At 45.9% G+C, this 24,887-nt stretch overlaps 1 protein-coding gene across 2 annotated transcripts; it reads right to left on the minus strand.

Annotated features, from left to right (window-relative positions):
- Positions 1 to 140: 140 nt before the first annotated feature.
- Positions 141 to 24,593, minus strand: ppp4r4 (protein phosphatase 4, regulatory subunit 4). Of its 2 annotated transcripts, none has more exons than XM_078173620.1 (25): positions 24,178 to 24,593; positions 19,418 to 19,491; positions 16,921 to 17,023; positions 16,630 to 16,777; positions 14,768 to 14,841; positions 14,233 to 14,339; positions 13,365 to 13,472; positions 13,158 to 13,279; positions 12,940 to 13,065; positions 12,049 to 12,188; positions 11,813 to 11,932; positions 11,439 to 11,516; positions 10,738 to 10,821; positions 10,398 to 10,571; positions 10,201 to 10,306; positions 9,806 to 9,953; positions 9,565 to 9,709; positions 8,416 to 8,454; positions 8,246 to 8,317; positions 8,104 to 8,161; positions 7,815 to 7,892; positions 7,309 to 7,399; positions 4,167 to 4,228; positions 3,487 to 4,021; positions 141 to 440 (listed from the first exon to the last, which is right to left on the minus strand). In XM_078173620.1, the coding sequence occupies exons 1-25, from the start codon at positions 24,286 to 24,288 to the stop codon at positions 395 to 397; spliced, it is 2,949 nt and encodes a 982-aa protein (XP_078029746.1). In that variant the 5' UTR covers positions 24,289 to 24,593; the 3' UTR covers positions 141 to 394. The 2 variants fall into 2 exon arrangements, with proteins under 2 accessions (XP_078029746.1, XP_033504497.1); XM_033648606.2 differs by having other exon boundaries at positions 8,104 to 8,167; positions 24,178 to 24,592.
- Between the last annotated feature and the right edge of the window lie 294 nt (positions 24,594 to 24,887).

Raw genomic sequence — 24,887 nt, forward strand, 5'->3', positions numbered from 1 at the left:
CATGACATCATCAACCATCACAGTGACATCACATATTCCAAACCAATCAACACACAGAACAGTTACATCAGTCACAATAATCCAAACCAATCACACGTCAGCAGGTGAACCACTAACCAATAAGAACACACCAACAGTTAGTATGTGTGGAGTTTACTGAACCAATCAGGTGACAGGATGAGATCATCAGAATACACAGTGCTCAGAAAATAAAAGCAGCTCAGTAGATACAAATAGAAGTCAGACTCTACTGTCTCCGTTAGTGACTGTAAGGAAGAGATGATGTCCCGTTGCATTCTGGGTAATGTTCTGAAGCCTTTATTCATCCTTAACCCGTGAAACCTGACTGTTAACTGGCTGACAGCCTGGTGGAGGTATGATGACATCATCATCTTCAGTCTCGTCCCGACTGGACACTGAAAGAGTTCGACTTCCTGTTTCTGTGGAATTAAAAAGAAAAGCACATAAATCATTTGAATCATGCGGGTGAAGCAGTGGAGTTATGACTAGCTCAGGCTACAGGATATCGGCCTGAACCTGGCCCCACCCAACCGTCCGAGGGTGTCGGCTGAGATAGAGAACAACAATTAATAATTTTATCCTGCGCAGTGTTTCACAGTGGATGATAATTGACACTATGTCAGGGACGCCTCACAGCGTCCTGTCAGAGACGAGCATGTTCATATGTTATTCTACCTTCCACGATGTGTTCCCTCATGACCGTGACTTTGGCCAATGGGAGTACAGACTTTCCCACCTGCAGCACCAACGACATCGTATTCTTGCACATCCTTTCTCTTCCATTTTTATCTGTAACCATGGTGAAGAGGAAGAGGAATGAAAGAACAGAATGTTGTTGGTGCTGCAGGTGGAACTATGAAGAAGAGGGAAGGTTGGTCGTTTTCCAGCAACAAACACTGATACCATTTGTTTATACTCTGGTTCCTGGAAGTCGGTCTCTAGCACCTTCTTCCCCATGACATAACTTGCGGGGTAAAATCTGCAAGCTTTAGCTCCTTTATGCTGCCTCGCCTTTCTCTGTAAAAGGTCCGATTGTGGAATGGGGGGACAGAGTTGTCTTGTCTTTAAGCCGGCATGTGAGGTAACAGTGCTGAAACAGCGTCACTATAAATGGGATTGTCGGGAGGACGGGGTCGTGGGCAGCACGGGTGTGTTGACGTGTTATGTGTGCAACCCACCGTGGGAGGTTTGAAAAGCAGCAACAGTTCAAAGAAGTGAACATAGTGAAAGTAGAACAGCAGCTGTGAGCAGTTAGCAGCTAACTCAAAGAAGAAGAACAGAAAATGTCCACAAACAATGAAAACAATGAGGTCCAGGAGCTCCTTACCCTCCGAGCATAGGACAAGATCAGCCGCCATATAACAGGGACGCTAAATGATTGTTATTGTTTATGAAGAGCTGCTGATGCTGTTGTGTTACATGTCACGCCTCTTTTGTTTTAGCCATTAAAATTTAGAAGTTTGAATGTTCAAAGCAAAACACGGTCTCCGTATTGAAGTGCCGCTGTTCATCTCTGAACTCGACAGCAGTGACCCACAAGTTACTGTTTGTAACCATTCATGTTTTACACTAACAGCTACATGCTGCCAGATGGCGTGTTTTAATACGCTAAAATAACGTGTTTCTGAGTCCACTGAAATAAAGCTTCAGGACAGGAACAAAGCTGTAGCATCAGTCTCAGAGCTAGATTGATGGTTTAATAAAGAGCAGCAGTACAAAGTAACTCGTTCACTGGAGTACTGTACTGTACAGTGTATCGTTACTTGTACTTTACCTGAGTGTTTCCATTTTCTGCTACTTTATACTTTGTCCTCCACTACATCTCAGGACATATTTTACCTTTTACTGCACTGCATTTATTTACAGCTGTGGTTACTGGTTAGTTTGGTGATTCATTTTATACATAAAATATATGATCAGGGAACACACAGTAAGGTGTGGGACTATGTCTCCACAAATGGTGATGTAGCTGTCTGCAAATAACTGCAAGCAGATGAGCCAGGGATCTAACAAATTCTGTCATCTCTTCAACTCTAGAGCTAGTCTACAATGTGTAATAACCTTAAATATTCCATGGAGTTATCAATGGCCAGAGAGAAATTATGCAGTTCAGTACCTACAAGGAGAAGTTTGAGGAAGTTTTATGAAAGCCAAGATTTAATATCCAATAAGCAGCAAGAAAGAGAACTGGGTGGACGAGTGGAAGTAGGCTTGGTGGATAGAGCTGGGGCTCATCAGCGTAGCAGTGGAACTGAATACCACATTTTCTGAAGATAGGGGTAAGAGGTAGAATAAATAAAAGGGGACCTATGATTGAGCCCTGAGGAACATCACTAGTACTTGTTAGAGTCAGAACTGAATGTTTTAAGTTAAATAGAGTGAGTGAAACCAGAGAGATATGATTTAAATCAGGCAAGACCAGTGCCAGTGATACAAATGGTAGCTAGTCTCTCGAGAGGGTTGTTATGGGAAATAGTACTGAAGACTGGGCTCAGATCGATACGAACAAGAATGGTTAAAAGCCCAGAGTCAGTTGCTGAGATAATTTGTGATTTTATTCAATAAGCTATTTCTTCAAGTAGCTTTCTGAGTACCTTAGTCGTATCAGTGGAAAATTGGTGCAAAGTGCACTTAGAAAAGAGTTTTTCCCCTCTACAATCTGTTTCGGTATCAGTTTCAGTTGGGCGCTAATTGTAACAGTAGCATTAAACCACAACAAGGTTAAAACAGAATCAAAACTAAATTAAACAATGCAAATCTAGCGCTCAGTGTAAATGTAGGGCAGAGAGGGGGCTAAAAGAAACCTAATCCATTTTTCAACTAGAAACAGGGCTACATCAGGATTAAAGCAGGACTAATTCAGGCTAATCTGTGGCTAAAACTGCGTAAAAGGTAGAGCTGATCTATTAAAAAAACCTGGATTTAAACCTGACTAAGGACTGAACTGAAAAATAATAGGGCTTACTTAAGATCATCCAGAGTTTAAATCGGTGTTAACTAAAACCAAGCCAGCGCTGAAGCAGCTAGACCTAATTAAAACAGGTTCAAAGATGGATGGAAATTTGGGGCTAAAACATGATTAAAAAAAACAGTGCTTCAGTGAGGAAAGAATATTTAAGATGGGCTGAAATCTGATGGAGATAAACAGTCACAGGGCTTTAAGGGGTTGGACCAGGGTTGAGGTCGGGCATAGATCAAAAGTTAGGGCTAGAGATTAAATAAAAGTTGACCACTCCTTAAATGACTGTGGTTGGAGAATTTGGGGAGAGAGAGTCTCAGATGAGGAACCACACAAACGCTGAATCATGAAGACCACTGTGACTGGTTCAATAAGCTCAAAGAGAATTTTGTATGAGGGCCACTTCTGGACCTGGTCCTAGGGGCCTCTGAGTTACAAACTAGAAAAACCATGAAGAGTCATGAGGTTGTTGGGTTCTACAGCTGAACATTTTAGCAGGAACTCACATCGACAGCTTTCTGGACTGGCTGTCCTTCACCCCGCACCCCCGGTCCATCGTTTTACTGCGCTGGTCCACGGAACTGGTTCTATGGTCTCTCTGGTCCAAGGTACTGGTCCTATGGTCTCTCTGGTCCAGGGTACTGGTCCTATGGTCTCTCTGGTCCAAGGTACTGGTCCTATGGTCTCTCTGGTCCAAGGTACTGGTCCTATGGTCTCTCTGGTCCATAATACTGGTTCTGTGGTCTCTCTGGTCAATGCTAGTGGTTCTATGGTCCAAGTTACTGGTTCTATGGTCCATTGTCCCGGTTCTCTGCTCCATCATATTGTTTCTGTGGTCCATGTTACTGGCTCTGTGGTCCAGTGTACTGGTCCTGTGATCTCGCTGATCTAGGGTGCTGGTCCTGTGGTCCATAGTGCTGCTTCTGTGGTCCAGAGTACTGGCCCTCTCCAGAAGACTGGTGGTGTTGCTGCGGATCAGGACCGGCATGGATGAGGTGGACTGGGTCGCCATGGAGAAGTGTGCAGTCCTCATGGAGTCATCTGAAAAAGACAAATGATGTATGAATAAGGACGAACACATGGACTGTCCTCTCTGACTGTCATGGTCCTGCAGTCCTGAAAATTGCCACCTGACTGAAGACAGAGTTGGTGTGTTAAACATGCAGGTGTATGAAGGAGGTGGTACCTTTGCTTGTTAACATGGAGGACTTCCCGGATCCAGAAATACCGCTCAGCTCTTTCACTTTCCTGAAACGCAGGGTCAAAAAACAGGACATTAAGAACACACTTGCTTTAACATCCCAGATGACAAATACCAAGAAGACCTCCACAGTAAATATAGGCTGTAACTATTTTGGCTTCACTGGGCAAAAAATCCCATGATTAACTTTGAGCATATAGTAATTCAAGTGGACCGAGAGAAGAGCAGACTTCTGCACCTCCTCTTGGCTCTGTTTTCAGACTGTAGAAAATCTAGACCATGATGGAGACTTTCACCAACTACAGGTCATTTCAGAGAGAGGGTGTCTCTATTGGCTGTTCTACAAATGCACATGTGCATGCACATCCCTTCAGATGGTGAAAGTCTGTTCAATAGTGGAGAATCCTGCAGAAAGAGTTGCTATTCCAGCATCGACAACAACTGCCTACACTGCAGAGCAACCCAGAAAACGAAGATGGACTGCTCAGAAAGAGAATCTGACAGTAAACGAAACAAAACGTGTCTATATCAGCAAAGTACTAATAGTTTAGCCTTCTGCTAACAAGAGAAGGAGGCTCACGGCTGTGGCTTCAAGTTCACATCTGTGTAGCTACCGTTAGCTACAGTCTCGAATTACATGGTGTTTCTCAAAATTAAGGAAGGATCCTTAAACGAATGAATTTTAAGGAGGCTACATCACTGAATCTTGCCGAAGGACTGTTCCAGTGTCAAGGATCTTTTGAATTCTACCGAGGACCGAGTCCTTCCCTTTATAAATTTTAAAGGATGCAAGTATGTATCCTCAGCGGACATGAAGTACCCACAATTCTCTGCGTGCGATTTGCTTGAATTGAAGGCGGGGCCTCTTTTAATGACACACACCTGAGCACTTGCTAGCCTGTTCCAGTGTGTGTTCACCAAATGCCAGAAAGGAATTTTGCCTAGCCTCTGCAAGACCCAACTTGGAAGGACCTGTCCTACCAATGAAGCATCCTTGACTTTGACAATCACCAATAATGTGTCCACCTCACCGGAAGGAAAGCAGGTGGATGATATGGAGGTGGACCCTCAATCGGCGGCCACAGCAACTTGAATCCTGCTGGCACAAACCCCAGCTCTGTGGGTCCGGACAGCCCCGATTTCTTGTTGGAGCAGCAAACTTTCTGTTGCTGCTGTTACACAGGTCAGACCTGGCCCTACTGTTATCACCAGCCTGCTGTGACACCCTGTGCTGGGGGGTTTGCATTGGCTGAATTTCTTGTCTCATTTGTGATCTGATAAACAAAGAGTGGGGCAAGAAAAGGTTGAGCGCAGAGGCTGTACGTAGATCTTCAATGAAATAAAATTGAAACATCTGTGTATGGGAAACATTGGGTTACTGTACGGAGCGTGTGCATATGCCTGTGGTGCTCTTAGAACAGAGGGTGGACAGCTGCCGGAGGTTGTATTTTCAAATTGCCTTTCCCAGATTTTTGCTTGCCACAGCGTTAACTCCAAGCAACATGTTCAAAGCTGCACCTGTGACCACAACCAAAAGAGCGTACTGACCACGGTCTGCAGGAAGGGGACATCCTCAACCACTAGAGGTCAGTAGAGAACAAGTGAAAGGTATCTGGGCCATCTGGAAGCTGTAACATCCTTCCTGCTCCCAGCTTGTCCTCATGAGGTTAGAGCTTTTTTCAGATGGGCCACGTTGCCTTTGTCTCGTTCACACCCCAAAATGGCAGCTAGTGTCTATCGCAGATGACATCCACCAGAATTAGGTTCTTGTTGATAAAAGCCTTCTGACTTTCATCAAACTCCGTCACAATGCTCATCGTAAGTTTATTACAAGGACCTGGGCTAATATCCAAGTCAAAAAGAATTGACACAAACCAGCTGGGCCAAGAAGATCGAGGCAGGACAGATGAAGAGCAAAACGTCTTAAAGATCTGAAATCTACAAAAAAAAAGTTTTCACAAAATACATTTTTTCACAGAGAACATCCTGAGAATCCAGAAGTGTTCCCAGATCTGATGGGACATATTTAACTCTCCAGTGTGTTCAGGCCACCAGAGATCAGGATCACAGTTGAGAACTGGAACAGAAACCCACCAGTGAATCGAGAGCTTCACCTTTAGGATCAGCTCCCTCTAAACCACACAAATCCAGTACAGTGTCTGCAGGACCAATGCCCCAGAGTGTGGATAGCTGACCCAAACCCGACTGGACGCTTTGGAACCCAACGGGTTGGTCCGGGTTGGGATAACAAATCAGAAATTTTGCTCAGGCTTGGTTCGGCCCATTTGACATGCTGCTGTGTTGTGTTATGGCCTATTCAAGTGCTGGAATTTGTTATTTATGTGACTACGCCTGAACGCAACACAGGCTCCACTCCAGCTGAGTGTGGCTGCTGGGCTGCGCTGCTGTGTGTGCGTGCAGCATGTTTGACTGTGCATAACAGCAGCCTTATGATGGTCATTTACACACTATCCATGTGTGATCATGGTAAACAGACAAGCTGTAACCATGATAACAATAATTATGTCAGGTAACAAACTGCGTCAGGCTCGGGTTCGGACTTAAAAATCAGAAAGGCTGTCAGGTTCAGGCCGGGCTCGCTTTTAACTGACTCGGACTTGGGTTGGGTTCGGTCAGGAAAATGCGCCCCAAGCCGCGCTCTACAATGCACCTATCATTCATTCATTCATTCATCTTCTAACCGCTTCATCTTCTTGAGGGTCGCGAGGGGGTGGAGCCTATCCCAGCTGACACTGGGCGAGAGGCAGGGTTCACCCTGGACAGGTCACCAGACTATCACAGGGCTGACACATAGAGACAGACAACCATTCACACTCACATTCACACCTACGGACAATTTAGAGTCACCAATTAACCTGCATGTCTTTGGACTGTGGGAGGAAGCTGGAGCACCTGGAGGAAACCCACGCTGACACAGGGAGAACATGCAAACTCCGCACAGAAGGGCTCCCACTCCCGGGATCGAACCGGCAACCCTCTTGCTGTGAGGCGAGAGTGCACCTATCATTCTTATATAATTTTTCACTTGCTTCTGAACCTGAGATACTCAAATCTGAAGCTGATGTTAAGTGACAGTTTAAATTTAAGGAAGGTCAGCGGTTCTTACAGAGGTCGTTCTGAGTTGGCAGCTTTGGACGATGACGGCTGACTGCTGAGAGATCGACTCCGTGACAGTTTAGCCTTTCTCATCTCTTTACCTGTAAGAAGAAGAACCATCATTATCACCATGGTTTGTATTCCAAAGATGATTCATCTGCGTTTTGAGATGGGATGCTCACTGCTGTCAGGTACTGAACCCCCGGCAATATACAGGTAATGATGTGACTCGTCCCCGGACTATACCAAACTAAACCCACTTTGATTGATGTTTTTGTCCGCTAGTTTTCAGCATGAATGACAGGCCAATATTCACTATCTCTTAACTCTTTTTGTGGTCTCTACCAATTCCTGAAAAGGTAGAGTACAAAGTACCTGAGCAGGTAGAGAGGTATAAAAGGCCTCCAACAAGACAGAAGACATGAGGACTGTGTTCAAAGTTCACTGGTAAAACATCTTAGTGGCCACATCTTCAAAAGCAACCGCAGCTCATTGTCGTTCATATTTTTGTCTTACCGGAGGAGGACAAAGTTGCTCCAGACGAGGACACAGACATGGATTTGGTTGCAGATAGACTGGTCTTACTGTCTCTTCCTGTCAAAGAAAGACAGTTTTCATCGTGGACTACAAAGCAGAGACACATTATGATTAATAAACTAGCCTTGAGTCAGCAAAAATGATACACAGTTTTTCCTTTGCTTTCACATCTGTTCAACAGACTGTCATATTCCAGATTAAAAATCAATCAGCATACACTCCTCACTCTGCAAATAATTTCATGCAAAAATAAAATGTTTTTGCTCACGTTTCCTCTCTGTGTGTTTCTCAGAGTTCAGTTTGCCTTCACTCTGCTGGCGCTCCAGCTGTTCCTGACCACAGAGGAGACGTCATTAAAACAACACAGACAGTGAGTCCGACTGAAGACGAGCTGTCAGCATCAGACTCACCATCTCCAGCAGCAGAGTCTCCTCCTTCTCCTTCTTCTGGTCCAGGAGGTCCCTCTCCTGCCGCTTGTGAAACTGAGAAGACACAACAGAGCAAATGAAGGTCAGAGTGAAACCAAACACTCAGCTGTGATTTATTTATTCCACACTGAGTAAAAAACAAAGGTGCTTACAGGCTCTGCCAGGTCCAGTTTGTCTAGTTCCAACACTGTCTGAAAAATTCAATGAACACAGTTAATCCATCATAAGTTAATATTGTCCCTCAGTCACAGAATCATTTGACAGAGGGTCTGTACTGGTCTCTGTAGACTAGATGAATCTCTTAGACCTTCCATAGTTTCCTCCAGGCTGCTCACAAAGCTCAAGGAGCCTGATTAAACACCTCACTGTGCTTCCTGACAGGCAGACCCCAGGTGGTGAGAGTGGGTGGAGCCTCATCTTTAACACAGGAGCACCTCAGGGCTGAGTTTAGAGTCCCCTGCTGTTCTCCCTGAACACACATGACTGTGTAGCCACTTCAGACTCCAACACCATCATTAAGTTTGCTAATAAAACAGCTGTGGTGGACCTGATCACAGATAACAATGAAAAGAGGACCTGACCTAGTGTCAGGACAGTGACCTACTCCTGAAGGTCAGCAAAACTGAAGGAGATGATAGTGGCCTTTCGGAAGAAGCAGCGAAGGAACTACATCCCCCTTAATATCATTGAGTCCTTAGTGGAAAGGGCGGAGAGCTTCAGATACCTTGGTGTCATGGTGACAAAAGTTGGAGACTGTTTTATGTCAGACCTCTGAGGACATTCAGAGTATCCCCTCAAATACTAACGAATTTCTACTCTACTTCATGAGTGTCCTGACGGGGATGTCATCACTACCTGGTCTGAGCAGCACCGCAAGGCCCTACAAAGAGTAGATCGGTCAGCTGAACACATCATAGGTGCTGTTCTTCACTGCATATAGGATGTTTATACCAGGCGTTGAAAGACTGAGGCCAGGAGGATCATTGAAGATCCCAATCACCTGGATAACAGCCTTCTCTCCCTGCTGAGGTTGAGGAGGACGATCCACTTACACCACGCAGCACTGAGAGGCTCAGGAAGAGCTTCTACCTTCAGGACACAAGGATCCTAAATGAGGACCCTGCCCAAGACCGCCTAACCATCCATGAACTAAAGGAACTGACAGGATTACATTTCACTGAAAACGTATCTTTTGATTTAATGTGCCAAATAAATTGACTGATTGATTGATTCATCCATCCATTCATTCATTCATTCATTCATTGACAGGGGGTCTGGACTGATGTTAGTTAAGATGTTACCTTGCGGATGGTGGCCACCACGTCCTTGTCTTTCTCTCTGCAGAGGAGTTTCTGGACGCAGAAGTCGAGCTGCTGCAGCAGTTGTTTGTCAGCCGGCAGGCGAAGCGACGAACGTAACCTGGGCAACAACTGGCACAGCTTGTACCTTACAGACAGGTGAACAGGTAGACAGGTGTGTTACATGTGATGTCAGAGAGTTAGATTTTACCTCCCTCACTGGACAGAACGTTGACAGAGCTACCTGACGTTGGCGACGGGGTCATGGACCAGATCCAGTGCCGGGATCAGGAAGTGTTTGTTAAAGTATTTTCTGGAGAAAATCTCAGTGGCCATTTCACAAACATCAAGGAACCTGAGACGGTTCCAGTAGCTCCTCCCCTGTGCCAGATCTGAAATACAAGACAAACAGTCAGCATTTTGACAGCTATTAGAAGGTTCTGCTGTGATCACACAGTTGTTCAAACTGATGACAGATCCAAAGTCCCCTGCATCGCACACACTGACTGTTAGAGTCCCCCGGCTCACACAGGAGCTTTAGCCTTTCAAAATACATCAACCTGAGATAATTGAAGTCACCTGCTTGTACGTGACATCACACTCAGAGCACCTGAGACTGGAGGACCACAGTATTCTGACCTTGGATCAGTCGCTCCATCATCTCCTGTCGCTGCTCCTGTTTGCGGTTGTAACGCAGGAATGTGCAGAATGTCCGAGCCGCCTCCTTCTGAACTGGCAACACCTTCTGCAACAACAAGAACCGAAAAGGAAGTCACGCTCTGTTCACCTGGTTTGGACACATCTTGTCGAGTTGTATCGTGTCTTGTAGTGCTCACATTGGTGGTGAGGATGGTGAAGATGCGAGGGGAGAAGCTCTGGTGCAACAGTTCTCCAGGCAGTAGTCTGGCCAGACAGCTGTAACGCTGCAGCAGCTTCTCATGCAGCCGCCAACGCAGAGAGCATCCAACCTTCTGCTCTGCTATCAGCAGAGCTGACAGCAGCTCCGGGAACTGATGAGGAACCACAGGAGAACGTATAGGAACAAGAAGACATGAGAAAACCAGGAGAGGGAACAAAGTATAAGAAAGGTACCACATGTCAGAGGAACTAAAGGAGGTACAATTAACCAGGGTTAAACTCTGAGCTAGTTTGAAATGTTGGAGGTTTGTTTCTCACCTTGTTGTCCATAGCCAGGTTCTCTCCTCTGGATAAAACCGCTTCCAGAGTTTCTTCCAGGTGATTCATGAGAGCGTCCAACACCTCAACAACAATAAAAGCTTCACTATGTCAAACTAAGACAAACAAAATGAATATCTGAAATAAAAACAAGCTGGATGTTCATAAGAAGTGTGTGTGCGCTTGGTCTGGACTGCAGAATGTTTGGTACATTGTGTGGTGTTGATTTATGTGTCCGACTCAGGTGAGCAAACGAAATATCAGATTATTCCTTCAAGTCTGCAAGATACACAGTCACAGTGACCTTGACCTTTGAACATCAAATTCTAATCGGTTCATTGTTGAGTCCAAGAAAATGTTTGTGCCAAATTTGAAAAAAATCCCTCAGGGGTGTTCTGGAGACATTGCATTCACAAGAATATGATAGACGAGCTCACAGTGAACTTTGACCACCAAAAACTAATCAGTACATCGTTGAGTCCAAGTGGATGTTTGTGCCAAATTTGAAAAATTATGTCAAAGCGTCCTTGAGATATTGCGTTCACAAGAATGGGACGGACAGATGGACTGAGAGCCTGAAAACATAAAACCTACAGCCATGGCTATCGCTGATGCGGAGGCAAAAAACTTGACGCAGAGTACCACAAGAGAACATTTGTAAACAACGTTCACACTGTATCATGGACTGAGTGTGGACTCACCTCCAGAGCGTCGTCCTGCAGCAGAGCGAGGAGCTCTTTGTGGACCAGCTGGACATTTGAACCAAGCAGCTTCACCACCTGACAGGAAGGGGCGGGGCAAATTATGTGACAAGACTGGCTTTCAACCAGAGTCCCATAAACTATAAACTGATGTAGAGAGCTGTTATTCTATTCTGCAGGTCTGAAAATTTACAGTCAAAATTCAACAATGGATCAACGTCAGTGATTTTTCTGCTTTTTAACATTCTTTCAAACATTTTATTTTCCCAGTGAGAAGCAGGACCTGAGAATTATGTCTGTGTGTCCATCCAACACATAACTCAACAGCTGCTCGTCGACCAGTAAGTAGATAAACCATCAGGATGTTAACTGACCTGGTGGAAACTGGCTGCAGCACTTCGTCGAACGCTGACCTCTTGGTCACAACAAAGACTGGAGAAAGACGGGTAGAGCTCTGACAGGAAGTGAGCTGAGTCAGCAAACACCACCATGGCCTGGAGAGCAGGAAGTGACATCAGCCATCTGGAGGACTGAAGATTGAACTGAACTCTGAAGCTCTGCTCTGAGTGTGTGAGTGTGTGTGTGTGTGTGTGTGTGTTCCTGACTGTACCGGCAGGTTGTAGCAGCAGTTGCAGCGGATCAGCGTCGACTCGTTGCCATCAGTCTGGTTTCCTTCAGTCTGCAGACCGGCAACACACAGCACCTTAAACCTCTGCAGCAACCGCCCCTTCTGCTCATCAGACAGAGAGCCTGAAACAGAACAACGCCTCATCACAGACACAATGACTTGTCAGTCCTGAGGTCACCACACCAACACTCTCCACACCTCGACTGCACCTTCAGATTTTGTTCATGGAAATCACAAACTGAATGGGTGGAGTCTAAGAACTTGTTTGATATCCTGCTGAGAGTGCAGACACGCAGTGCTTCTCAAGGTCAAGGATGCTTCCTGGGTAGGACGGGTCCCTTCAAGTCGGGTCCTACAGAGGCTCGGCAAGACTCCTTCCTGGCATTTGGTGAGCACACATTGGAAAGGGCTAGCAAGTGCCCAGGTGTGCATCAGTGCAGAGGCCCCACCTTCAATTCTGGCAAAGTGTGCCCACAAAATTGTGGGTACTTTATGTCTGCTGAGGATTCACACATGGATCCTTGAAAGTTCTGTAAGGGAAAAACTCAGTTCTCGGTAGAATTCAAAGGATCCTTGACATTAGAACAGTCTTTCGGCGGGATTTGATGACATAGCCTCCTTGAAATTCAGCCATTTAAGGATCCTTCCTTGACTCTGAGAAGCACTGACTCTCAATCTGAATGTCCATTAATAAGGGCTCTTGTATCCAAAACTCCTGCAGAACCCCCTATAAGATACCTCAGGGCATATCTCACTGCAGGAGTAGTCTCATCATGTCCCAGCGTCCTGCCCTGATCTGACCTTGTTCTGCTTTAGTTTCAGTAGAATTTGTCTCTACTGTCTCTACTGTTTGACATCAGTGCTGAGTCTCACCTGTCAGTCCACTGCAGAGCTTCCCAAACTGAAACGACAAAGACGCCACAAGGGCATCGTCCACCTGCGATGAAGACACCTCACACACTGACATCACCAGGGGAACCACGACATGGAGTCTGTCATCTGAGAGAGAAGACACAAAGCTGCTTCAGGTGCTTCTGTTTGAGTTGATCAAAGAACCTTTTTATTCACCACAGCTCTGTCTGATGACTCACCACTGTCAATCATCTCCATCAGGTTGATGATGGTGTCGAAGGCGGCAAGGCGGACACTGCTCTCCTCGTCTCCGGCAAGCTCCACTAGTTCAGGAAGCAGCTCCGTCCTGGTGTCTTCCACCCTGAAGGACAGGAGACATGTTGTCTCACCACAGCAAGATGTTTTGTTTGTGTATGGTTTCATTTAGTGTGCGGTGAAGTTTTTACCCGGTCGCTCTGGCGATGCTCTCCAGTTGACGGCACATACAAGCTCGAACCTCAAACTCTACGTCCTGACATAAAGACCGAGCCAACGGCAGCAGCTCCTTTTTCACTCTGATACACAGGAAACACACCTGTTAATATCAGACCTGAGAGGTGTACCATGAAGCCAGCAGATGCCCCTTTACACCTCCTCTTCATGGCGGGAATATCATGCAGTTTTTCTGCCACGCTGTTCTGTATAACAGGTACGGTCATGGAGTTGGGGGGCAGAGATGTCTCGCCTTTAAGCTGGAAGCGGAGGTAGTACCAGCACCGACACTACAGCTATGGTTGCAGGTCAGCTGGCAGGACGGGATCATGGACAGCATGGTGTGAATTTTGACAATGTGTTATGCAGCGGGAACTCACAGGTGGGATCAGCAGAAGGAAGCTAGCAACTTTTTTTGACATATATGTGCCAGGCGAGCCACTCCACTGGAATGAATAGGCGTCATCTTGGCGTTCTGTATCTAGGTATTATTGAAATCATGACTCTGTCCTGACCCGTTTATTTCAGCACTTTTTCTATGTCCGATGCTGGCTTAAAGGCGAGACAACTCTGCCCCCCCATTCCACAGCTGTACCTTTTATACGGAATGGCGAGGCGGCATAACAACATGAAATTCCTGCCTTGGAAAGGCAGTGTGAAAGGAGCTTCTGAAAACTCTTTCGAGTCGACACACCTCACAAACACACTGATCTCACTTCATGGTGGAGCTTCTGTACAACAACACACCTGAGCTCCATATACAGACATGCAGACTAATGATACTAACGTATAGGATTGTAGGTTAGCAGTACGACAGTGTGTACATGCTGTGTTGCAGCTCACATGTGAGAGTCGAACTTGGAGGCGACTTTCCCTAAAATGCGACAGCTGGCCAGACGAGCCTGAAGAGAGTGAGACAGCTGAGACTGATAGAGGAGAGGGTTCAGCACCTGCAGAAACACAGACAGACAGACAGACAGACAGACAGGTACAGGAAGAGACAGCTGGGAGTTAAACACCTGGAGCCCTGAACAGAGATAGACAGAGACAGGTAGACAGAGCAGAGGCTTCCACACCTGGAGAGACAGACAGGTACAGAAAGAGACAGACAGCTAGAGAAGAAAAGGATGAGGGTTCAGGATGTGGAAGAAGAATGCAGGTAAACAGGTTAATGTGAAAAGGGTGGAGAGACAGGTAGAAGGACAGGTCAAGAGAGAGACGAGTACAGAGAAGGAGAGACAGAGAGACAGGTACAGAAAGAGAAAGGTAGAAGGACAAGTATGGACATAACATTTTTGATGTTATAATGTAGAACTTTAAACTGTTCTAATACTGATCAGTAATTGATAGTGTTGATCAATAACCCTGATCACTGTACCTCCTGTTTGATTGTCTCTTTGGGTAGAGCGTTGATGGCCGACAGCAAAGTCTCCAACCAGGCGTTGCTCACCACTGTCAAACAAACACAACGTCCACATCAAGTGTCTGTGGCTCAGGTGGTGTTACCTGTGTGTCTGTGGCTCAGGTGGTGTTACCTGTGTGTCTGTGGCTCAGGTGGTGTTACCTGTGTGTCTGTGGTTCAGGTGGTGTTACCTGTGTGTCTGTGGTTCAGGTGGTGTTACCTGTGTGTCTGTGGCTCAGGTGGTGTTACCTGTGTGTCTGTGGTTCAGGTGGTGTTACCTGTGTGTCTGTTGTTACCTGTTTGTCTGTGGCTCAGGTGGTGTTACCTGTGTGTCTGTTGTTACCTGTGTGTCTGTGGTTCAGGTGGTGTTACCTGTGTGTCTGTGGCTCAGGTGGTGTTACCTGTGTGTCTGTTTTTACCTGTGTGTCTGTGGCTCAGGTGGTGTTACCTGTGTGTCTGTGGTTCAGGTGGTGTTACCTGTGTGTCTGTGGCTCAGGTGGTGTTACCTGTGTGTCTGTTGTTACCTGTGTGTCTGTGGCTCAGGTGGTGTTACCTGTGTGTCTGTTGTTACCTGTGTGTCTGTGGTTCAGGTGGTGTTACCTGTGTGTCTGTGGCTCAGGTGGTGTTACCTGTGTGTCTGTGGTTCAGGTGGTGTTACCTGTGTGTCTGTTGTTACCTGTGTGTCTGTGGTTCAGGTGGTGTTACCTGTGTGTCTGTTGTTACTTGTGTGTCTGTGGCTCAGGTGGTGTTACCTGTGTGTCTGTTGTTACCTGTGTGTCTGTGGCTCAGGTGGTGTTACCTGTGTGTCTGTGGCTCAGGTGGTGTTACCTGTGTGTCTGTGGTTCAGGTGGTGTTACCTGTGTGTCTGTTGTTACCTGTGTGTCTGTGGCTCAGGTGGTGTTACCTGTGTGTCTGTGGCTCAGGTGGTGTTACCTGTGTGTCTGTTGTTACCTGTGTGTCTGTGGCTCAGGTGGTGTTACCTGTGTGTCTGTGGTTCAGGTGGTGTTACCTGTGTGTCTGTGGCTCAGGTGGTGTTACCTGTGTGTCTGTTGTTACCTGTGTGTCTGTGGCTCAGGTGGTGTTACCTGTGTGTCTGTGGCTCAGGTGGTGTTACCTGTGTGTCTGTGGTTCAGGTGGTGTTACCTGTGTGTCTGTGGCTCAGGTGGTGTTACCTGTGTGTCTGTTGTTACCTGTGTGTCTGTGGTTCAGGTGGTGTTACCTGTGTGTCTGTGGCTCAGGTGGTGTTACCTGTGTGTCTGTGGCTCAGGTGGTGTTACCTGTGTGTCTGTTGTTACCTGTGTGTCTGTGGTTCAGGTGGTGTTACCTGTGTGTCTGTTGTTACTTGTGTGTCTGTGGCTCAGGTGGTGTTACCTGTGTGTCTGTTGTTACCTGTGTGTCTGTGGCTCAGGTGGTGTTACCTGTGTGTCTGTGGTTCAGGTGGTGTTACCTGTGTGTCTGTTGTTACTTGTGTGTCTGTGGCTCAGGTGGTGTTACCTGTGTGTCTGTTGTTACCTGTGTGTCTGTGGCTCAGGTGGTGTTACCTGTGTGTCTGTGGTTCAGGTGGTGTTACCTGTGTGTCTGTTGTTACCTGTGTGTCTGTGGCTCAGGTGGTGTTACCTGTGTGTCTGTGGTTCAGGTGGTGTTACCTGTGTGTCTGTGGCTCAGGTGGTGTTACCTGTGTGTCTGTGGCTCAGGTGGTGTTACCTGTGTGTCTGTTGTTACCTGTGTGTCTGTGGCTCAGGTGGTGTTACCTGTGTGTCTGTGGCTCAGGTGGTGTTACCTGTGTGTCTGTGGCTCAGGTGGTGTTACCTGTGTGTCTGTGGCTCAGGTGGTGTTACCTGTGTCTCGATGGTTCAGGTGAAGCAGGACAGTCTTCAGGATGGAGAAGGTGTGGGTGTGGATCAGGATGATGTCGTCTTGCAGGATGGTTAAGAAGGATGCTGCTGCTGCCAGCTGGATTTCTGCCCCGGCTCCGTTCAGGACCTCCTGAATCAGGTGGACAGGACAGGTGACCTCAGTGACACTTGGACACCCAACCTGTCCTCCCCAACAGTGACTGTCCACCTGCTGCCAGCCTCCACACAGTGTAGTACTGACAGCACTGACAGAAAGTCGGACTGTGTACATACCCGGACCTTCGGGACGACCCGACGAAACGTCTCCGCTGGATTCTGACGGACGAGGCTCGGCAGGTTACTGATGACGCTGGCTCTCTGCACCTCCTGACCCACACTGTCAACAAGAGAAGAACATTCAGCATTTTCAGACTGAAGGAGCCTTTTCAAAGTTTTACAAACCCCCCTTTTTTACTGTGTTGTCATTGCAAGAATGACCAACGATCTTAGTTCTCAGAACACCACTCTGAGGGGCTTTTTTAGCTCCATTTTCAGAGTAGTTACTTTCCCAACACAAGAGAAACACTGAGTGACAGAAGTGTATGGTGATAGCAATTTTTGGAACCCCCTCTGTTGAGGTTGCTTCTAACCCTAAACAAAAACAAATCATTGCATTCACTTCCCTATTAGCTAGACATGTAATACTACTACACTGGAAGTCCGCCAAGAGCCCTTCCACAGCCCAATGGCTTAATGATGTCATGTTCTTTTTGAAACTTGAGAAAATAAAATACACATTGAGAGGCTCAAGCAAGAAATTCTATGACATATGGCAGCCCTTCATAGATCATTTCAACGAGCTAGTTCAGCTTCCTACCAGTTGAACCCATCAAGCATTTGTTTTCCACTATGTACCCATTTTTTTTTAGCTGACTTGTTTTCTTGATCCTTCATTTTGCCTTCCTGTTGAGCATTACCACTGTCGCCGCAAGGTCCATCCCCAGTGTGTGTGTGTGTGTGTGTGTGTGTGTGTGCGTGTGTGCAGAAATCCAGAGAAGTTGTGTTGTTCTCAGGGGGTCCCCCAGTGGGCAGACCAGAGAAAAGATATGTCCTCCTGAGACCTGAACTTTTGTTTGGTATGCATTTTCAATTTTTCTTAGCTATTTGAGATTTGTAGGACCTGATAAGTATAAAAAACTACAAATCCTCAACCATAATAAATACATAAATAAATAAAGTCCTAATATCCTCAAACGGGACAACAATGAAGCCCTAATGTCCTCAAAGGAGACGATAATAAAGTCCCAGTGTCATTCAGTGAGCTGGTGAAAAATTCCCAATGTCTGCAAAAGAGAACTTCCTAATTAACAGTGTCTTAACTACTAAGCTACTGTTGCTAAAATGGTCAAAATTGTTGCGATATCAAACTACAAATATTATTAATCATTAATAAACAAGTTTCAACCATAAAATCTAATCAGGTTTTCTACCTTGTCCATTTTCAGCTGCAAACTGTCCTGGCAGAGACAGCTGCCATCTTGTTTTTACATGGATTAGTGAATTGTGGTCTTACTACCACAACATGGCACAAAAAAGTGTCCACGAACAAGTACAACAGGTCAAAGTTCAGCAGAATGATGTATAAGGTGCAGTAAACCCAAAATGCAATGTTCTCATATGAGGACACAGGGTCTGGGGAGGATATTTTTAGTGAGTAACTAATGACTAAAAAAGAAAAACAAGGATCTAGAATTGAGCCCTGAGGGACTCCGCAACCAGAGTCACCTGAATTTGGATCTGAACCCCTGACATGCAGACATTTTTCTTCCTACATCAAACTCATAGCTTCCTCAGGTGATGTCCTGAGTTCTCTCCACAAATCATGACTTTGGGGTTCTGGAGGTTCAGTCCTGGTTCTCTGGCTGGTTTCAGTGTTTCAGTCCAGACAGCAAATGAGTTCAGTGAACTAGTTCAGAGCCGCTGGGATCGGACTGCAGGATGATTACCTTCAGAGTTTAATTAGCTTCAGAGTTTACTGGGTCAGACAGAAGGAGGGTAGAGCTGCTCCTCCACCTGAAGTCTCTCCACCAATACAGACTCTGGGTTATTTTTATTGGGTTCTTTTGAGGCTAATTTTAACACGAGATGATGTCAAACAGGAAGCTAAAAAAAACAACCACAGAAACACAAACGAGAAACAAACCCACTGACGTTTAAGGTTCTTCGTTCTCTGAAAGCTTTACACTGATATGGTTTAAACTCCACACATGATCAGCTGCAGGTCACTTTGCTTTTCAGCGAGCTACATACCTGTGACTTACGACACGCTATGTGTTAGCATGTTCTAAAACTGTCAGTCAAAAACACTTAACTCAGTACTCGAGGGTAGACAGCTCTCACCTGAGCAGGTAGACAGCATTTACCTGAGCAGGTAGACAGCTCTCACCTGAACAGGTAGACAGCATTTACCTGAGCAGGTAGACAGCTCTCACCTGAACAGGTAGACAACTCTCACCTGAACAGGTAGACAGCATTTACCTGAGCAGGTAGACAGCTCTCACCTGAACAGGTAGACAGCTCTCACCTGAACAGGTAGACAGCTCTCACCTGAACAGGTAGACAGCATTTACCTGAGCAGGTAGACAGCTCTCACCTGAACAGGTAGACAGCTCTCACCTGAACAGGTAGACAGCTCTCACCTGAACAGGTAGACAGCATTTACTTGAGCAGGTAGACAGCTCTCACCTGAACAGGTAGACAGCTCTCACCTGAACAGGTAGACAGCTCTTACCTGAGCAGGTAGACAGCTCTCTCGATGTCATTCAGGTCTTCGTCCACAGTCAGCTGATCGATCTCCTCTGCCGTCTGAAACAAACATACAGGTAGTTATTTAACACTTTATTGTAAAAATAATAATTGTGTTTTGATGTAATGGGACTGTTTCACTACACACACAAACATTTGTACTTCTAAATCTGTGCAAGGTGAAAGCCAGACATCAACAACATCCAGATACAGCTCCGCCCACTTCTCTGGGCCCGAGCTCATCTGAGATGGACCGACACAAAGTGGTCTGACCAGTCCATGATGGACGTCTTGTCCTCTGGGACCATCCAGATTGTTACCAGCCTGAAGTTCAAAGCCAGCATCTGTGATGGGATGGAGATGTGTTAGTGCCCATGGCATCATGGCTAACTTCTGTCACAGTGGGCACTGTTTACCTGCCATACATGCCATCTTCTCAGCTCATTTAGTAGTTTTCCACTCTCCCTGATTATCCACCACACCTACCTGCCAGCCTATCACCTGTCCATTCATTTCCTGCTCATGTCAGTCCACCACGCCCACCTCATCAGGCTGACACTGCTCACCTGTGGATCATCACTTCCTGTCACTATAAAGATGCTCCTTACCAGATTGTTCTTTGCCTCCATGCAAGACTTTCCAGCATTTGTTTCCGGACTGCTTCCCACCCTAACTTTCCCTGACGCTCCTTCTTCATCTGCTCCCTGTTAAACCACTCTGACCTCTGACCTCTGGCCTCGACCAAGAGTTCTGCCTCTGCCTTCCTGGGCCCTGTTCGCCTGTTTCCTGCGGGTTTCTGGAAAGACCACCATCATGCTCTCCAAAGAGAGTTTACTGGTTCAGTCACCTGTGATCTACTGAGCTGTGGATTGCTTCGCTGTGTGGCTACACACGTTGCCTTTGTGTGTGCACCATGGATTCCACTCTTCATCACCAATGACAAGCTCTTCCCTGACCACAGCTGGCTTCACATTGGTAAAACTGGTTCTCCTGTGAGTACTCCTGGTTTTGGAATTCTAGCTCTTCTGACATCGCTCTCTGCTGCCCCCTCTCATTATCATCACACACAATAGAACCGGCTGCTGTGTGCATCCAGTGGATGCCGGCTCCTCACCTGTGTGCTGCTTCAACGTTCCACACCAAGAGCTGTGGACGGACTCAGTTCCCCTGAGAAGCTCTGAACCAGAACACCGACTCTGTCTGTTGCTTTACTAGACTGCTCTCCCTGGATTTGTTAAAGTGGTGCATTAAAGCTCAGTATTTCCGCCTGTCCCTGGTGCTGCTTTTGGGTCAACAACTACAACGTACAACTTCACATCTGTACGTACAGGTTTTGGAGCAACATATGCTGCCATCCAGATAACGTCTTTTTCAGGGATCAGATCTTGTCTCTGGACTGGATTCAGCTGAATAAAGGTCAAAAAGGATTTACAAATCATTGCATTCTGTTTGTATTTACATTTCACATAGTGTCCAGACTTTTTTGGAATCATTGGTTGTACATAGAATAATAAAAAAAAATGTGCATTGGGAGTGTTACAGTTAGCTCCATCCTGGTTATATGTCGGTGCAAATGCAGTCTGCTTCAGTCATTTTTAAAATTCAGTTCTGCTTTTGCTTCTAAGGGCTGCTTGAATGTCAGCTCAGCTCCGCCTGACACGCTCACCAATCAGCTTGTTATGCTAACGTCAGCACACTTTGCTAACGGCTCATGGCTGGCCCATGGTTTTTTGGCGGAACTTGCACTTGTGAACTTTGGTTCCACATGATGTGCATCAACGTCTGGTGCACCGCTGTCACTGATGAAAATGTGTTTAGATTTTTGGTCGCTTGTATGACCAGAGTGGTCGCGTCCTTGACCCCTGACCTTAAAATGATAGAACAGGTGTGAGAGTCAGTGTCAGTGGGGGTCCTGGGCCTTGGTGATGAGGTCAGCAGCATTTTTTTGTGGTATGAACTTTTGGACAGCAACCTCCTGCTAGAGGGGAGTGATTCAAAGAGTTTGTGTCCGGGCGGGAGGGGTCAGCAATAACCTGTCCTGCCTGCCCTAGGGTTCTTGAGGTGCTCAGGACCTGGAGGGTTCTTGGGGTCCTGGAGTTGTACAGGTTCTGGAAAGTCCTCATGGCCCTTGAGACTACAGGTCCTTGAGAGTTCTCAGTATATTGGAGGTATTGGAAGTTCCTGTTGACTCAAGCAGTGTGTCAGTAAAAAGGTCAGGAGTTGGCCTCCATTCTGACAGCAAGCAGTCGATATACTTACATGTTGAGAAATACAAACGTTAAAAATGATGGCTGTAATAATGTCTCATGAGTAAATATTTCGGCAGGTTTAGATCGTCTGGACCTTTGGGAGTGTGTGAGGACCATTTCTGTCTGATGACATGTACCTGTGGATCATAATAATCTGTCACAGGTGAGTTAGAACTGTTTGTTGTCTGACAGACGCGTTCACTGAACCTGCTGTGGTGGTTTATTTTAAAATGGTTCAATCAAACTGCAGTGAGCGAAGTTTTCTAACGTTGGCTTTTTGAATGAAGCACTTACACACAGCAAATACAGCTGTTCACAAATAATCATCAAACAAAACCTCACAGATGAGTCGTCAGATTTCTCAGAGGATATTTGTCTTCATGTCAGTGACTGCAGACAGTTTCATATTTGTTGCTTTGAATCACTGAATCTTTGTAATAAATGAAGACATGATGAAACATGTCCTCTGTCTCCACAGGAGGAGGAGGAGGAGGAGGAGGAGAAGGAGGAGGAGGTGAAACGCTGCCCCTGTTGTTTCGGAGCACGATGGCACCACACACACAGCAGACAGGCCTGTGTGTGTGTGTGTGTGTGTGTGTGTGTAGGAGGCGATGGGGGTGTGTGACTGCGTCGTCATGACGTCGGGGTTTCTCCCAAAAGAAGACCCCCCCCAGGATCCGCCCCCACATGTCGTCATCATGAAGCCCCGCCCCTCCACCCCCACAGTTTCAGGTGAGGAGGAGAAGAAGACGTAGAAGGAGGAGGACGAGGATGAAGAGGATGATGAGGATGATGAGGAGGAGGTCTGTGTTCAGTTTTCATCCTGAATGTTTCTGACTGAATTCAGACAAACAGCTGATCTGAACCAAATACGACAGAAATATATAAATACACTGATGTAAAGTCTCGTCCATCTCATCATCAAGAGTCAACCACACTTTATACTTAAAACCCAAATATCTATTATCTATTATTATAATTATTATTATCATTATAATTACAATTATTATTATAATTATAATAATAATAATAATTGTTGTTTAAGTGTCAATGAGTTTTAAATCCACACTGAGATGATTTCCTGCTGAATCTTTTATTTCTCACTAAGCTGAGACTCTTCGAACTGTTTGTCGAACACGATTCTTCACGGGCACAATTGTTATTAATTTATGACATCATCATCTTTTTTTCCCCAGACAGCTGATTGGCTGATGAACTGTTTGATGGATAGGTTTGACGTCATCTGATGATGTCATCAGTCTGTCTATAAAAAGAAGAAGTCATGAGCTCAAACTGATGTTAGGACGGTTTTTATTAACGTTAGAATCATTTATAACGACAGGTTTGTAACGACGGTGGAGGAGCCTCCTCAGTTTCTCCTGATGTTTATCACAGTTTTTATTTTGGGAGGTTTTCAGCTGTCGGGGTCCAAGTACGTCACAATACTTGACTATGTCGATAACGTACATCACGATATATTGTGATTCAATACTTTTTCTCAGCTGTACATTGTGTCCCCTAAAGTTTCTCACTTCACTCATTTTGATTGCAGCACGATCTTTGTGGTGAACCAGGAGAATAAATAGATTTAATTATTTCAGTAGGACACCAAAAGTTTGATTTATACTTTAATAATTTATATAATAATAAAAAAACTAACACTTGCTCTCAGTGTATCGATACAATACTGCTGCACAAAATATCGCAATACTGCCCTGTGTTCATTTTCCCCCACCTTTGTTCCAAGGACAGAGGACCTGAGGACAGAGGACCTGAGGACAGAGGACCTGAGGACAGAGGGGTGTTGTATGCTGTAAAGTTTGTGATTTAGGGTTTTAAAGATAAAATCAAATCGAACTGAAATAAAGGAGCTGTAGGTGTTTATTAATGTTCATTAATGTTTATTAATGTTTATTAATGTTTATTAATGTTCATTAATGTTTATTAATGTTTATTAATGTTTATTAATGTGGTTATTAACAGTTATAACTCAGTGATCACTGATAATTAATGATAATTAAACAGATATGATATAAAACATTTCTCTCTCTGCTCATAGCTGCATTATATTATTACACATTTATTCCATGGTCTGATTAATGATGATGAAATTAAACATCTTAAACAACTTCCGGTTATTGATTATTAATAATTGATTTTTTTTTATCATCATCAGTTTGAGTTAATAAAGTGATTTACTGCATTGATCACATGATGACCGGATGTTCATGATGCAGACAGAGAAGAAGAGGAGACTCTCAGCTGAACGCTGCTGTACTACAGTCTGTCTGTCTGTCTGTCTGTCTGCAGAGACACAGACAGACAGAAACTGCGTCATGCTGCGCAGATAGCGGGTCTCCCCTCTGCTTCCTGCATGGAGGCTGCTGATCTTCCTCCCACTGACTCACACAACATGTCACATCATCATCATCATCATCATCATCACCATCATCACCATCATCACGTCTCTCAGATGCAGTACTAAATGATGAGTTACCTTGAGGCTCCTGCGGATCGGCCTCTCGATGAAGGCGAGCTCCTGCAGCTCCTCCAGAGGTCCGTACAGCAGGCTGGACTGGTTCACAGTCATCCTGCTGCTGGAGAACATCTGCCCACTGGAAGTGTCCCAGTATCACACTGGTCGTTAGTGGGAGAGCAGGCGGAGGATCTCAGTACCAACCATCCCCGATGAGAGGAGGGGAGAGGGGAGGGGGACTGTCACTAACCGTTTCCAAGGAGATGCCTGCCCCAGCTGAACGTCACGCCAGACTCCGTTCACAATTATAAAGATATAAAAAATCTGGGCTCATCTGCAGATGTGCCGATGTGTCAGAGACTCACAGTGAACAGTTCACACACCAACACCGTCCAGTCTTCTGTTCGGCGCACACTGCGTCCTCCCAGCTGCGACTGTTTGAGCCAAATCTGCACTTTTCTAAAATCATCTGTTGAGGAGAGAAGCCCGAGAGCAGGGAGCAGATCCGGCAGCAGCCGCTGTCAGTGACCGTCACATGAACCCTTCAATCGGCCCAAACCCGCTGTCTCTCCCACGCGGAGGAAACCTCACACCAGACTGCGTTTAAAAAATGAGCGTTTTAAGGTTTGAGCCTTCGCAGTGAAGCCGAGAGCTGCTGAGGCTTCAAACCGAACACCAGCATCCATCTCTGAGACACGTTTACATTTCGGCGGATCTTCAGTTCATCACTC

This window comes from Epinephelus lanceolatus, chromosome 13 (genome assembly GCF_041903045.1).
Source record: "Epinephelus lanceolatus isolate andai-2023 chromosome 13, ASM4190304v1, whole genome shotgun sequence".
Lineage (NCBI taxonomy): Eukaryota > Metazoa > Chordata > Actinopteri > Perciformes > Serranidae > Epinephelus > Epinephelus lanceolatus.